The 17,040-nt window shown below is 35.1% G+C and overlaps 3 protein-coding genes across 3 annotated transcripts; 2 read left to right on the top strand and 1 right to left on the bottom strand.

Annotated features, from left to right (window-relative positions):
• Positions 1–3,076: 3,076 nt before the first annotated feature.
• Positions 3,077–5,340, top strand: LOC128894824 (uncharacterized). Its single transcript, XM_054156836.1, has 5 exons — positions 3,077–3,147; positions 4,304–4,604; positions 4,831–4,949; positions 5,030–5,110; positions 5,178–5,340. Exons 1-5 carry the CDS (start codon positions 3,077–3,079, stop codon positions 5,338–5,340), a joined length of 735 nt encoding a protein of 244 aa, XP_054012811.1.
• A 57-nt stretch (positions 5,341–5,397) lies between these two features.
• Positions 5,398–8,758, bottom strand: LOC128894566 (craniofacial development protein 1). Its single transcript, XM_054156402.1, has 3 exons — positions 8,455–8,758; positions 7,229–7,612; positions 5,398–7,160 (listed from the first exon to the last, which is right to left on the bottom strand). Exons 2-3 carry the CDS (start codon positions 7,581–7,583, stop codon positions 6,646–6,648), a joined length of 870 nt encoding a protein of 289 aa, XP_054012377.1. The 5' UTR covers positions 7,584–7,612; positions 8,455–8,758; the 3' UTR covers positions 5,398–6,645.
• A 1,967-nt stretch (positions 8,759–10,725) lies between these two features.
• LOC128894581 (transcription factor 21) lies at positions 10,726–15,839 on the top strand. Its single transcript, XM_054156422.1, has 3 exons — positions 10,726–10,959; positions 12,671–12,997; positions 15,209–15,839. Exons 2-3 carry the CDS (start codon positions 12,674–12,676, stop codon positions 15,404–15,406), a joined length of 522 nt encoding a protein of 173 aa, XP_054012397.1. The 5' UTR covers positions 10,726–10,959; positions 12,671–12,673; the 3' UTR covers positions 15,407–15,839.
• Positions 15,840–17,040: the final 1,201 nt, after the last annotated feature.

Here is a 17,040-nt window from a genome sequence, read left to right as displayed (position 1 = left end):
TTATCGACCAAACACTCCACAAGTTACCAACAGAGTAATCTGCATTACCGGCCGAGCACTCTGCATTACCTATAGAGCGATCTGTATTGCCGATAAAGCAACCTACATTACCGACGGAGCAATCTGCGTTATCGGCTGTTAACCTATCAGACCTAACTCAGACCAACCAAAGCATCTGGCGATTTTTTTACAAAAATTGTGTCGGTAAATGTCGATACTGCGGATTGCAATGTCGGTAATGTGGAGTGCTCGGTCGATAATGCAGATCACTCTGTCGATAATGTGGAGTGCTCGGTCGATAATGCAGATTGCTCCGTCGGTAATGTGGAGTGCTCGATCGATAACCCACAATGCTCCGTCGGTAATGTAGAGTGCTCGGTCGATAACGCACATTGCTCCGTCGGTAATGTAGGTTACTATGTCGGTAATACAGATCGATCTGTCGGTAATGCGGAGTACTCTGCCGCGCATGCCGAGTGCTCCGTCGGTAAATGCAGAACGCTCTGTCGGTAATGTAGAGTGCTCGGCCGATAATGCAGATCGCTCTGTCGGTAATGCAGAGTGCTCTGCCGAGAATACAGATTCATATATAATAACTAGAAATTATTTCATGCTTTTCATTGTACTTTCCCATACATTTAAACAATTATATCTAGAGCTAGTACGTATTCATATAAATTAACTGGAAATTATTTCATACTTTTCACTGTACCTTTTTTGAAGTTGATTAAATTTTTTTTCAAAAAATTATTTTATGTCTTCTACTATGTGTGAGAACATTGACGTTCCACAATTACTACGTTGTCTCAAAAGTTTCTTTTGTTTTATTAATACTTAATTCATACACAATATTTTATGTTTTATGTTACATTACAAAATTGTGTACAATTCGTTTCGCTCCATTACTGTTACAGCATCAATGTCTAAGAAATTAGATTGTCTATTTATATAAACACTGCCACAAAAAATAATTGAATGCAACTCACGAAAGAAACTTTTAGGACAACCTAATATTTGCAACGTAAAATAAAGATTCTTAAAAAAAGTCTTTTTCTTTTTCACGTGTACGACAGTAGGCTTTTAAACCATTTTCGTGTCATTACTGATATTCGTTTTACTCCTGATTGTATCAAAGAAAAAAAGTATAATTTTTTGCAAGTTAAGAGCTTACAATAAAAGAATAAAATTGTACAACATCGATATAATTTAAAGATATCACTTTATCCCATATCAGTTGAAATTATGAAAGTCAACGATAGCGAATGCAATCATTTTGTAACCTTCTCCATTATTCTATTGAAATCTGTCAGTGCTCGACAAGCTAGATATTTAATCATTACTTTGATTAATGGACGCCGATACCTCGATTTATCTGTATTAACGTTAGATCCAGATATAGTTAACGCGTACATACCACGTAAACGAGATATAATAGCGTTTTTTCGCGATAATTGAACTCGAATCGTTCGAAAAAAGATCATACTCCATATTACCTGTCACAGTAACACACCATAAAATCAATAGGTTACATAGAATTCAAACCTTAAAATAGAAGAAAAATAATAGTAACAATTCGCAGGATAATCACAATTACAAATCAGCATCGACGATGAAGTGCCCTGGTTACTAGAATGAGTAAATTGTTGCAAGAAAATGCAGGCAGGACTCGAAAAAGAAGAAAATGTTGAGATACATTGCATCCTCCGTGATCAGAGGTTAACGAAGAATCAACTCGAGCAAGTAATTGATCTTAAACGAATCCTTTTTATATAAAATTCAATATCAACTGCGATGATTCGTTTATCGATCGATACAGATAAAAATTCGATATCAAGTAACAAAAAATGAAAAAAAAATGTAAGGACTCGATATGCCCAGCAAATATACATTCAAGGTGTGTGACAAACATTAAGAAATTATTAGGTTGTCCGGAAAGTTTGTACCAATTTCTAAGAAAAATTCAAAAACACGTTTGAATTTTAATATGTATTTATTGAATTACATAGGTGACATTTTGTTCCACAACCTTTCCACCTTTTAAGGGATGTATACATGTTATTTGTTTTCAACCACTTCGATATATTCAGACCTGTACCACCTGCCAAAAATCGTCATGGACTTTCCGGACAATCCAATACTTTATAAATATCTCGATCTCGAAATGAAATTGCTGTTTCGTTATACGTATGCAGCGAAAGCAAACCACCTAAAACTAAAACGAAGAAACCAAAAAAGAAACCATCTCGAAAACACGTGGCCACTACTTCGAAGACGTTGTCGAAACCTGAAAGGAAGAGATCCAAATCAAAGTATTGCTCTGAAAAGTCGAAGACGGAAGTTCGCGTAAAGGCTTGCAGAAAGTATCAACTATTTATGCCATATAGCTAATATTTATTATTAAAGTGGAACCTCTGTTAATCGAACAGGACACCTTCCTTTAAAGAACTCCTTTTATTTTTGATCTTGCTTCCTTAAATATTATAAATCTAGATATATCTGGGTCAATCTGATTCTATTTTAAATAAACATTAAATAGTATTAAATAGTACTGAGTAATAAAAGTATTCATCTTCTGCTACAAGAAAGAAAAATGACTGGAGGTGTTTATGCAAATTCATATTTCTATAGACGTGGACAAAGAAATGAAATGAACGTATCTCTTATCTTCTAAACAGTGTAACATATATGTTATTGTTGATATTTCATATCAACATGATTGTTATCGTTGAACTTGTACACACCTTCATACATTTGTTCATATTTCCAGTTGCAATAGATGTTTAAACTTCCACAGTCCAGAAATAAATAATGCAATAAGCTTCTATAAATACTACAAGTCTAGTTATATATAGACCAATCTGATTCTATCGTAGCTTTAATCTGATAAAGTTGAAGTTCATAGCAAAGTCTCGAACGACCTCAAAAGTCAATGTCAGCAAAACATCCAGTATCTTCGAGCCCATCATCTTAGAGGTTCCGCCATATTTGTCTTCTGCTAAAAGAAAGACAAAAGGAAACTTAATAACGCGATAGTATGATCCGTGTTTGAAGGTCTCGATGTTATTTCCAGCAAAAGATGTCAAGCTTCGAAGTTAACGGTGGAGTCGTCGACGTCTACGAGCCGTCCTCAGAGGATCTGGTGAGAGGGTGATAAATGAATTACAGTCGTTGTTGACTCCAGTCGCGCGTCTAGTTAGAAATATCATCACCGAAAGGAACAGATCCTTCTCAACCTTGCATTCTCGAAGATTCTCATTCCCATGCCATTTCAGTGAATCAGCGGGCTACCGATAGTAAACTCGGAAATATTGCCTGACGCATTACCTAACGCGATAAACATGCACAAACGACGATACGCGGTATGCGCGCGCGTATAGTATCGCTCATAATTATTCGAATAACTCCGCGTATCGGGAAAAGCGAAGATTACGGTTATACGTTTTCGAAATTGTGTAGTAAAGATTGTACGAAACGAGGCAGTCGAAGCTGTACGCTAGAATGTCTCTGTTGCACGTGAGGAATGCCTCTGTTGGAAACGAGAATCGAATGGCCGGATTCAAAAAGGATCGAATGATAGTGGAGGCATCATTTTCCTTTAGGTCATTTCCGAGTTTGCGAGGCCAGGGGTGGATTTTTAATTTAAGTAATTTGGAAGTTACACTAATTCTCACATTTTCTTCTGATGCTTGCGCTCAAATTTATTCAAATTTATTTATAATTCGTTGACAATAAGGTAATTTAAAGAGTGGAAAAATCTCTTGTTAAAAGGGTTCTCCGAAAGAAGTTTTAAGATCTCGTTTGAAAATTGTTGAAGAGCACGGATGATTACGATTAAACGTGGAAGATGATATCGTTCACGTGTCCATCTATACTTATATCCATCATTTGTTATTAAAACATAAAATCCTTGTATAAATTTGTGAGTGATAACAGTAACATAAACAAGTTAAGATACATTAGTATTTTTTTTCTTTTAAGTCGTGTGCCTCATAGAGTTAACAATCTACTTGTAGTGGATAGTGTGTAAATGTCGCTAAAATCTATTGCGTAAGTGTCGCGTGATTATCCTCACCACCTCTTGGAACTTGGATATCGTAGCTATCAATAATAAATCTGATCACAAGCTTCAGAACAACTAATTGTAAGAATTTCTATAATTCTCAAATTGGCCAAGTCAAAGCCACCTGAAGGAAAAATTTTGAGTAAAATATTAAATCTAAGAAAAATGATGGACCGATCGTAAAGCTAAAAGACTAAATAGTTTTTGACAAACTGCAATAAGTTCTTAATCCTGTCATCACAGTGTGAGAAGCAAGAGTTCTGTGAAATCGAGTAAATCTTCACGGTCCGACAAAAGGACTATTTGCCATTGCGACGAATCCCGCGAATCTCGAAGTTCGGCTAAAGCGAAAAAGCAAAGGAGATCTCGCTCGAGGTGTAAAAAGTCCGCGAGAAGAGATAGCGAAAGGAAAAAGAAGCTTTTAGCGCCACTTTGCATATGCGTCAGAGGAACTCGATCCATTTCACCGCGTTCGAGCTGTGAATGTCCTTCGAAGTGCAGATTTCTTTCGAAATACGACGATTGCTGCTGCTTGAAAAATAAGGTAGTTATATTAGAAAATGAGTGGCACGAAAAATACACAAATTTTTATTTTTATTAATAGAGACTCTTTGTTTACCATTCGAAAGTTCTTTAAAAATGGCACAGTTCTAATAATTAGCCTCGTACATCGTTTTAATAAATATAATTGTCCCCTATTTCATTAACAATTTACAAATTACAATACAAATTTGATAAAACCATCTAATCAAATGAAAATGTTATTTCAGAGAAAGCAGAGGGAAAACAATGAAACGGGGAACAATAGAAGAAATTCCAACGATTCAGGACATCGAATTTCCAGGGAAATAAACTCTCCCAACAAATGTCCTTGCACCCCGACGCCAAAGTTAGAATTATTTCAATAGTAAATACTCTATTCGTAACTAAAAAAAAATAATAAATAATTTACTCATGATCAACTCGTAGGCCACGTCGGAATATATTTGTCAGAGGATTCTCCAATCTGCGTAAAAAAATGCGGAAATCAAATTCTTCCCGATGCGAATAGTCAGTATCTAACAATCTCGATTGAAAATATATTCCTGGGAAAGTTCCTGAAACGATTTTATTTTAGTTCTGTATGTAATAATCCGCGCGAATGCAGAAAGTGTCCTGTTAAAACATGTTGCGCTAAAAATACTTCGAAGGAACGAAATCGCAGTACGCCTGTAAATATACATAAAATAGATAAACAACACTATAACAATATCCATACAGTGAACTTGAGAATACTCTGAAAGTTCCTATATTTCAGGAGAGGAGGAAAGTGAAGTTTTCAAAGTAAAGGATAACAATGGATCAGCATTTCTAGTAAGTATTTCGTTTGTATTTGTTTACAAAAACAATTATAATTGTTCGCGGGGATATCCTCGATTTGCGAATTAACGGCACGTGTACTTAATTATTAAGTAAAATGAACGTAAATCCTAGATCGATACTACACGAGGATGTTGAGCAGTATCCGATGCAAGAGGTTGTTTTTTTTTTTCTTTAAAGAACATTTAACGATGTAAAGATCTGCTTTGCGGTAGAAAAAAAAGTACATCACCAAGCGAAGAACGCAACATAAACGACAATAATAGTAAACATTCTATACGATTTTCCTTTTGGCCACATATCCGTAGACCTCGTCATAGTTTCTAAAATTCTACGAATCCCAGATACAATTCATAAAGATGAACATGAAATAATGTTATACGTGATCGTTCATTTCTTATTCGAGTAAATGGTTCACAAGCGTAAAGCTTCAATGGGTATTCGTGAGATATATATTCTACAAATTGTAACCTGAGCTGAGATTTCAAGATTTCCGACGTACTTATCGATTAAACTATGTCATGCTGTAATTTCCAAGTAAACGTAATTAGCAGACACTGGTATTGCTGAGAAAATATAAAAGGATCGCTGTTAGTTTTTCATTTGTAAGAACAGTCTGTGCCTTTGCTCCATGTATCATGTTTGTAAATACAACATGTCTAGCACGACTCGCCTAAGGCAGTGATCGTAAATGAAACTACCGTCATGATTATTTCTAAGGCATGTACTCGCATTTATTCATTCATCATTCAAACGGACTCTTATTAAATACGTACACTATTTATACTGTGTCAATCATCCTTTCCTCACTGAAACGGAATAAAAAAACGTTTCTGGTGCTTGTGTTACGAGAATATATTGTTTCCGAAGCGTCAAGCTTCAAACGTCCAGCTTCGATGCGAAGTTCTGCGATATAATGGAACGAGGCAAAGCTCGGAGATGGTAAAGTAAAACTATTACATAACATATTGTATTATTCTCAATGCATTGGAATGATCAGTCTCTTCTCACAGAGTTGGCTCTCAACCGCTACCTTAATAAATCCAGTCGGTCGTCAAGCCAAGCGAGGCAACCGCGTTTTTTATACAATTTACGAGATATCAATGAGTTCGAAGAATTAAATATATGCTGTAAGCGCCAGGAACCAGCCAGTCTAATCGGGTATTTCTTTTAATATCGTCTCTCGCTATTAAGGAAGAGATATGTGTTATTGTTAAGACATAAATTCACCGACTACTGCGTCTGTTAGCGTTACGTAATTGTTTTTCAATTTCGAATTGGCGTAAATCTGCCCTCTGCAGAAAATCTTGGCGTTCTAAATACCCATCCTTGCCTTTGTTATGAGTCGTTATCTCTTCCTCCAAATTCTCTTCCTTCTTATAACTATCCCAATCCAATTTGGATTTTTCCAACGTACTAATTTTCGCCTTTTTCCCTATTTGACCGAGAACGGAAGAAATACCTCCTAAACCAGCCCTTTTGAAACCTTTTCCTCTTCCAGAGCCTCTCCCAGCGGAAGACGCGGAATTTCCAGTTTTCTCGGAGTTTTCAGCGGAAGAAAGAGATAATCTAGCTTCCGCCGAGTCTACCGACACTTCCTTCTCGACTTTCACTTCTTCGCCAGCAAACTCGAATATTTTAGTTATTTTTATTTTCTCCTCTACTTTTGGCTTTTCTAAAGGCGGTGACTTCTCTTTCGGTTTATTTGTTGAATTTTGGGGCTTTGGTTTAGATACAATTGCTTCAAGAAATAAAAATATAAGTTCACGAAAAGTGACGATCACAAAACAGTGATCAGTCTTAACTTACCTGTATCTTTCATGAAATCAGCCCAAAGGGAATCAGCTTTTTTCTTTTGTTCTTCCTCGGTTAGATTGTTTTTCTCCTTAGGCTTCTCAGCTTCTTCCTCCTTCTCATCGCTTTCATTTCTCAAATTTTTTCCTGGTCTTCTGTGTTTCTTAACTTTAGATTTCGTAACTTTGCCTCTCTTCTTCCCTCTTTTCTTTGTGGTTTCTCTTTTATTTTCATCGTTTTCATCTTCGGGGCCGCTTTCTGCATCACCCTCGGATTCTACTTCAGACACAGGTTCGCTATCTGCACCATCAGGAACATAATCTTCATCGTCTTCGTCAGAATCAGAAGGCAACTGGTGTTCCTCAGTCATATTCAGTTAAAACCCAGCTGGTTAAGTTCCTATAACAAAATAACAATAGCACATTATAAGTAAACTGATCAACAAAATATGATGTACTTTTGGCATGCTACATTTATAAAGACCTTGCGTATATATAGGTGACATATATGAGTCATTTAACCTATACATAAGTAGTGTTTGTGCATGTCCAAGAATCATATGGGACATCTGGACATGCGCCATCAGCAGTTTCATTACTTCAAACATTATATGTTTCGCAATACATTTCACTATTACGATTTTAATTGACATGTTTAAGATTATTTAAAGTTTTATTTTTATGATATTATTGTTTATATTTTTAGTTACTATTAATCCACAATGAATCACATTATTCTTTGTAAGTATATAATAAATAGTTTATTAAACTCTTTCACAAGAAATGATAATAATTCCTTGCTTCAAAATGTATGAATGTTAATCTTGCCTCTTCAACACTAACACAGTATAAATACTTTTGATGCAACTCAAAATAGAAAATTTGTATTACAATACATCCAGACTATATTATAGCTTAGAAACATTTACAGTTCTTATAAAATGAAAGAAGCTCATCTGGTGCAAACAATTACAAAAATATCAGATTATTGCTCCAATTTACAATAGAGTAAATAGACATACTTTGACCTAACAGTTTCCAAGTTAAATTCTTACTATATTCATCACTCAAAACAAACATTATAATACAAGTAGGATGTAAATAGTAAACATCATTAAAAATTTAAAACTTTATCGTGTTTGGTATACAAATGTACAACCTAACCTCTCAAACGTACAACGGTGACGAGTAGCCTCAAATCAATAATTTAGAATTATTTGTTATTGCTATGTTGATACTCACGTATTTCTCAAGAAAACAGCCTTTCGTATGTACAAAAAATTTGGTTTCACAACGAACCACCTTCCGGAACTTTCGTCAGATTGTTAGAAATACTTTCCAAGAGTCGTCGTTGGTCACCTACTCGTCGTGCACTGACAATCTTTGGGCGATTATCGTTACTGTTTTGTAAATATTTAAAAAAAAAAAAACTGTTACACGCGAAAAACTAATGACCGAAATATACGAATCGCTTCACGATTCGCGAATGCATTCGACGTGCAATGTCGGCCATTTTCAGCTGCGACTAAAGCTCCACTCGAGGGCAAATGATAAACTATGTATAAGATGAATCTTACAAGATTGCAACAAATATTTTAATTTAGTATAAAATGTATTGCGATGAAATTGAGTTTAACAATAAAATTAGCGATCATGTGAAATAAACAGCGTGTATTGATCATTGTCAGCAGTTACGTACTATAGTTGGAAAAGTACAGTGTCGACATCTGTGGATGATAATGCACTCGATTATAGTTTGATGATAAAAAAAATCACTACTACTTCACAAAGTTTGTTACTTTTACAATGTAATATTATAAAAAATCTTCCTTGCTAGTAAACAGAAATTCTTAAATTTTGTAGTTAATCAACAAGATAAAAATTTATGATTAACTGTATGTTGATTGAAGTACCTATACTAACAATATTTATTAAACTATGTATTGTTTTTTATTATTGTACCATAATGAATCTATTATTCTTTTTTTTATAGATATAGTAGTTTAATACAATTGATTTATCGATGTTACCGATGCATTGGATAGTTTAAATTTATATTTAATAGTGGTTTGTAGTTAAATTTTGCATTTATATCAATTTAAATCTTTAAAGCCTCTTAAAGATCAATTAAAACTTATCAACTATAGAAAATTGTCTGAAATATTTCTGTTTTATGTAAAAAAAAATATAAAAGAATGTTCATATATAAATCGTAATAATCGTAATAATAATATAAATCGAATTATTTGTGTAAAGTTCAATTTTACACCAGATTATATTTTTCGAAAACTTTTACTCTATGCAGATACCCATGAATGGGTACCCCGAGAAGGGTGCGCGGTCAATTATATGGAAAGGTGTCGAATTGCGTTGAAACTTTCACGAATTTGTCGAGCAATAAGTCAGCTCTTTCTCCAGGATGTTAAGTAGGATTAGCAGGGTCACCGCAAACCTCATATTACAGGATCCATTTCGAATCCTCCTTTCAACGAAATGGATGGCAGCCCGTTCACGAGGATTTTTACCGGATTAATAGATCAAACGCTCGTTTCCTTCCACGTAAACGTCCGAATGACGAAAACAGAAGAGAGGAGAAGTCAGAAGCAATTAGTAGAAGCAATCTCGGGTGAACACAGAAAATAACACAGGTGAATTAATACCTATATTATTGCCTTTGTTTAAAATAATAAAAATTTGTTCTATAGAATGTCTTGAAAATTTTCGTTCGAGCTTTCTTGGATTATAAATCAACATTTTAGCAATTATTCCAGGTGATAGCTTATCTTAAAAATAACGAAATAATTACACTTGCAATTACGTATCTATTATACAATGAAATCATAGAAAAATTTCCAAAACAGGTTTTTGAATTTTTGGTTTTAATAAAATAAGAATAGTATGGAATATATCCAATATTTTTTACTTTAAATAAAACTACACATGATTGTAATTGAACAACATCCTAAAACCTGTTTTAAAAAACCCTTTATTAAGAGATACTTATTATACTATTATGTTTTTATAAACGTTTTCCAGTTGAAAAGTTCTAAGATCTTTAGACCCCCTGACAATGAAAGTTCGCCATAGTTAGAGTTAACCCCTAAGAATGGCACTATATCAGTATGTGTCTAATAAACTCAAGATTTGCAGAAAAAAATAGAAGCCTCCGACAATCTTTTCTAAAATCAGTATTTTTGCATAATGCTTAATTGTTTTTGATACATAAATATTAGCTCGACTCCATCGTATCCTACGACGTTCCTTAAAGGGTTAATCATATTAGGAGCATTCTGTGAATGAATCCATTCGAAGGAACGTCGCAGACATCCGGAAGAGAACGAAAGGTCAACTCGATACGAAAAAAGCAGTAATCGTGGCCCGTCTGTTTGAAAGAAAGACAGAAGAGGGAAGGATGGACCAGGTGGCTGCAGATGACGCAGAACCAAGACGATTGGCCGAGAACCCGCAGGAAAAGTCTAAGAGGAGGACACGACCGCGCCAAACGAAGATACTTTTGGTGTTCGGAAAGCTCCGCCCGATTTCCAGGGCGTCTCAAATCTCCCTCTTCTCAGACCAATGTTCTTTTCCTCTCTTCCCTCGTCCCGTACCATCGTGCAGCTTCCTTCTCTTCGTCCTACTCTTCTTCGTCGAGAGTTTTGACGTACAATTAGTTTCGCGCGAGCCTCGCGACCTATCGTGACATTCCAACAATCGAGGAACCAAGCTGGTGGGAAAAAAAGGAACGAGGTGAGGACTTCCACCTTCAACCCTCGCGACGTTGAGTGCTTCACTGTCGATATCTCGTCCAATCGCATGCTGGTTGTGTTGAAAGAATCTGGTTGCTCTCTTGGCTTTTTAAACGAAATCGAGAATTTCACTTCTTTGGAAAGCTTTCCAATGTCAACTCTTTGTGGTACTTGGTAGCTTTGAGACCTTGAGGATATCTCGTCCAGATCGTTGCATACTAAGCTTCAAGTGTTGAAAGAAACTGGTTGCTGTCTAGGATTTTTACAAAATTCGCGTGTTTGATTTCTTTGGAAAGTTTTCCAACTTCAATTCTTTGTGGTATTTGATAGCTTTAAGACCTTGTCCATGTCTCAGTCAATCCATTGCATACTGAGCTTCAAGTGTTGAAAGAAGCTGGTTGCTGTCTCGGATTTTTAAGAAATTCGCGTGTTTGATTTCTTTGGAAAGTTTTCCAACTTCAATTCTTTGTGGTATTTGATAGCTTTGAGACCTTGTCGATGTCTCAGCCAATCCACTGCATACTGAACCTCAAGTGTTGAAAGAAGCTAGTTGCTTTTAAGGATTTGTAAAAAATTCGCATGTTTGACTTCTTTGGAATGTTTTCCAATTCGAACGTGGACTCTTGCAAGGTAGCGCAACTGTTAAGGCTCGAATGACTATCGTTTTGGTGCTCCTGACTTAATCACTATACTACAAACAGTTTAGACTTCGAAATTTCATTGGTGTAGGATCAGTGATAGTATCGAAGTGTAATTGAACACTTGCGACGTTGAGTACTCCTCCTGCTGTTGATATTTCGTCCAATTTATCGCAAGCTAGGTTTAAATGTTCAATTTTCTTTTCGTGAAAAAGCTCGTTGTTCCATCTTCTTCCATGGACTTTTCAAAATTCTGGAGCTTGATCTCTTTGGAAAGTTTGCTACCTTCGACTCTTTGTGACACTTGGTAGCTTTAAGACTCTTCGTGAACGAGAAGTAGAATGAAACACTATCATGAAAATATGTACTCTTCCAAGGTGGTAGAAATTGTCGAGGCTCTGTGCTTGAATGACCATTTTCTTTATGGTTCTGACCTAACCATCGTGCTCAGAGAGTTCAGATAGCGTTTCGTCGATGGAGGATGAGTGATAATGCCGAAATGCGAATGAACAGTTGTAGAATATTTAGTTTGTTGATTAGTCTGTACGAACACTATCAAAAGAAGTGCTTAATCCACCTGAAGACAATATTTAAAAGATCTTGATCTAGATCACTACAATCTCCCCCTCTCCATACGATCCTTGATAATCTAGCATACGGTTCTGCTAAAAATTTACCAGAAGGATAACCCTTTCTTTTAATAAATTTGCATATGTGCACTCATACACCTGAAGTCAATATTTAAATGATCTTGACCTACATCACTACGATCTACACCACTAAGACCTACACCACCCCTCTCCATACGATCCTTGATAATCTAGCATACGGTTCTGCTAAAAATTTACCAGAAGGATAACCCTTTCTTTTAATAAATTTGAATATGTGCACTCATACACCTGAAGTCAATATTTAAATGATCTTGACCTACACCACTACGATCTCCACCTCTCCATACAGTCCTTGAATAGCTTAACATAGATTTCTTCTAAGGATCTACCATAAGGACAACCTAGCACAACGTCTTACTTGATTTAATGTTTAGACTAGACTAACTGATAAATGAAATTACAGAACATGCCACGCAAGCGACGAGCCTCGACGCCGACATTGGAAGCCGACGAGGAGGAGTTCGCCTCGGAAGAGAAGTATAGCAAGGACGACTTGGACAACCGAGCGCCAAGGAACGCTGCGAACGCGAGGGAACGAGCTCGCATGAGAGTCCTCAGCAAGGCGTTTTGCAGATTGAAGACCACTTTGCCCTGGGTACCAGCTGATACGAAGCTGAGCAAGCTGGACACCCTTCGCCTTGCCGCCACATACATCGCTCATCTTCGCGCTGTCCTCAGGGACGATGGCGACACGCATTCGGACACCACCAGGTCGCTGTCTTTGGCTCTAGTAAGTTCCAATTAAACCATTTATAATGTAATTACTAGACTGCGGATCTTTATGTATTGATAGGAAATTTGAATGTGTAAGAATATAAAAAAGATTGAAAGTAAAGTTCATATTACAGCATTTGCAGAATAAAATAAATTCCTATTTAGGTTCAATTATTGTAGGCACGTTCGCGAAGATTTTATTTTGCATAAAGATCCGCAGTCTAGTAATTACTTTATTTAAGGTAACATCTACTACATATCAACTGAATAACATCAACTACGAAGTTATTAGTGACCACGTCAATGATTACAATTTAATTATAATTTATTTAACATGTTATATTTCATTAATATCTTAACTAATTCGAGAAATTCGTTTCTGTTGTTGAGGATTGTCTGCGTATTATTCGAAAATTTAAACTCTATTCGATCGTGTTGTATTCCCTGACATTCTTCAATTAAATGTTTTACTGTAAGAATCTCGTCGTTTTTGTTTACTTTGATCTGTTTTATTCTGAGGCTAACTTATCTGTGAAAAAAAATCTTATTCGATTGAACGAAATTGGCCTATACAGAGGGTTAAAAAGAAAAGAAGAATTCAGAATTTTCAGGGGAAACTACTCATCGGCTGAATAATTAATATTTTTAAAATTATAAACACTTATCAGGTTCAGTCGAAGCGTACTTTTTCACAATTTATTTCATATGCAAGTGCTTGGTTTATTATATCAACTAATTCATTGTGCTGTACATTTTATTATCCTTTGAATATAGATTTTCTCTGTAGAGTTCTTCATTTTGCAATTATAGCTTTGCAATACACTGTATATTAAGTATTCCATAGTCAGAGAATTTTGAAGTAATTAGAAAAATGAAGAAATTATTTTCTCTATTATTGCTTTACATATTAATTCAATCTATGCACATTTTATCATCCTTTGAATATAGAATCTCTCTTTCCAATTACAATTCTTCTTCTTCCATTTCATTTTATGCAATACACACTGTATATTAAGTATACTAGCATCAAAGAATGTTGAAGTAATTATAAAATGAAAGTATCTCTTCTCTAATTATTTCGTGTACAATTCCTCGTCGTGATGTATCAATTCATTCCATATCAATTTTATTATCTTTTAAATATAGATTCTTCCTTTCCAGTTACAGTTCCTCTTCTTGCATTTTCAGTTTTGCAACACACATTGTATATCAAATATCAATGCATTCTATATAAATTCTCTTAACCTTTGAATATAGAATCTCTCTTTTCAATTACAATTCTTCTTCTTCCATTTATAATTTAGCAACACATACACTGTGTATTAAATATTACCAGTGTAAGAGAATTTCGAAGTAATTAGAACAAAATATTCTCGTTCGATGCTCTCCACTTTTCTGTGCAATCGCAATTTTCGGTATCAAGATTACGACTTGGTAGAATAACAAAGGATCCAGGTGGATCCAGTCGGCGTCGCAACGGCGAACGTCGTCTCCGCAGACGCCGTTCTCTGTTTACGTCTCACCAGGTGGACCAAATCACTTTCAAAGCTTCCACCCACCCTTTCCACCATTAATTCTAAGTTAGTTCCGTTATTTGAACAGCGACGTCTTATTATTCCTCCTGCATTGCAAAGTAATTCGGTTTTTATTTCTGCGTTTACATCTTGTGATCGATGAAAGAGATGGTCCATATTAAAAGGATCACGAAATGTACTCAGCATCGATCGATTGATACATCAAACAAAAACAATAGTTAAATAATGGTAAAATGATTTGCGAGAAGCTATAATGTATTTCAGTTTTTCAATATTGCAACTCCAATTAATTATCTGAATTTTACTTGAACGATGTTTCATTGAACCACTTTTGACATTACAGCAGGATCGTGCAAAATAAAATTGAAATTTTATGTTTGATATAGTGTTAATTATATTTGTACAAACAGGTTTTCAGTTATTATATAGTGTCTGCACAGTTCAGACAAGTTTCTTGGAATGATCTCTCTTGAAACTAAATTGGAACCGTTAACAAATTTTGTTACAGTCGTGGCCATTCGCAAAATAAAATTGAAATTTTATGTTTGATATACTGTTAATTATATTTATGCAAACAAGTTTTCAGTTATTATTATTTGCATAAAATCGTTGTCCACTGCCCAGTTCAGATTTGTTTCTTGGAATGATCTCTCTAGAAACTAAATTGGAACCATTAAAAAATTTTGTTACAGTCGTGGCCATTCGCTCTTCAAAGCGCGAGCACATCAATGTTGATGAACAACAGTTGCAACGTGTCATCGTCGACGTCGCCTAATTCTAATCAGTACCGTGGTCAGCAGGGTGCCCACGAGATCCAGAATTTCCATCACCCTGGACATCAGAGCATGTCAATGCGTCACAATCACGAGCCCCAGCTCTCCTATTTCTAGTACCTCTCGCTCGAACGAGAAGCGATTAGAAATCTTTTTTTTTTGTATTCGTATCAGCGAACGAAGAACCGTTCTATTCACGAACGAGAGCCGTTATCGTTAGCACTGGTGCCAAATTAACAATCGTTTGGAAAACTATATTTATTGTATCTCGGAGTGCCTTATCGTTCCGCTATTTATTGATCCAGCAATTAACGTTTCGAAAACGATCGTCGCGGTGTCGCTCTATATTGTAATCATTATTGTAACCAAAGCGTAAGAACTAGTCCAATAAAGTATTTCTATAATTGTATTTCGCTGGTCCTTCTTTTTAATTAATTAGGAAGATATTATATTTTTTAGCGAAATATTCATCTATGTAAGTTTGCATCTTTTTCCTATATTATTTAATGGAATGATAAAGTGATACATCGAATATTAATTATTTTTCATATCCATTCCCTTTAGCATAAAATCTTGTCAGTATTAATGTGATTAGTGTTTATAATATTCAAAAAGTCCTTATAACTTGATTTTCTATCAAATTTACCACATTTGTTACTTCGTATTCTCATGTTTCTGTGAACAGCTGTTATAAGGAAATGTTGTTGATGAAATAAATCGTATCTTAATATTTCTAAAATGTATATAATATCAGTATAATTAGTCTCTGTAATATTCGATATAATTTATATATCATAGCGTTGAACGAGAATTATAAAACCGACGATTTCATGTGATTTAAAGTCCAGAAAAGTCGAGATGGAAAAGACTGGTCGCTGCGGGAGACTTAAAAAATATTAATTTCGCGGAAGCAATGTGAAGAGGGTTGAAGGTGTCGTTGGAAAAACTGTTCCGCGGCTTCCGGAAGGGAAACGGAGGAAGTACGTGGTAATGCAAGAAGGATAAAGAACGCCAAGTTAAATAAACACCGCGAAGGGCCTTTTGTGTAAACCTGAAACTAAAATAATATATCTCGTTCCATCTACAAATCGACCGAGGTTTTGGGCGGATCGTTTAGGATCCACGTATGTCAATACAAACCATCTTTCAGGCTTTATGAATCATATGTTTTCTCACATCCTCTAGCCACTCTTACGAACGTTTTATCTGTATTTTGCAAACCTCTAAGTCTATAATGAAACACATTAGAAACAATCACTTTTTCAATCTATTTTGAAGTATAACTTCTTGTAGAGCGAGGTAAGGAAGAGAATCTCTTCAGTATGCAGGGTATGAATGTGTATGTGAATACATTTCCATTTGAAAATGTTGAAAAACTGTTTAATAAGAAATTTAATAGTTTTTGACACTCTTTAACACCGATAAACCACTAAATTTTTTTATATAAAATAAATGAATAAAATAAAATAATGATATTTCTTACAATTTCAGATGTATTAACAAAAGTATTAATTTTTGTGCATTTATTCTGTAAACAATGTAGAAATAGTTGAGATAAAAGTATAACAAATGTAAAAGAATTTTAATTGCATAAGAATTGTTACAACATGAATATAGTGATCGACAACACAACTTTGAAATAGTAAGTCAGTAAACAATGCTTTTTTATTGAAAATTTCATGAGTATGTGAAGCTTGAGAGTCACTGTCTTAACCTAACGTCAGTCGATAACTATATTTCCTTTCTTTGTG

The sequence above is a fragment of the Hylaeus anthracinus genome, unplaced genomic scaffold (genome assembly GCF_026225885.1).
Source record: "Hylaeus anthracinus isolate JK02 unplaced genomic scaffold, UHH_iyHylAnth1.0_haploid 4, whole genome shotgun sequence".
NCBI classification, from domain to species: domain Eukaryota; kingdom Metazoa; phylum Arthropoda; class Insecta; order Hymenoptera; family Colletidae; genus Hylaeus; species Hylaeus anthracinus.
This window is presented reverse-complemented; position numbering and strand designations above follow the sequence as displayed.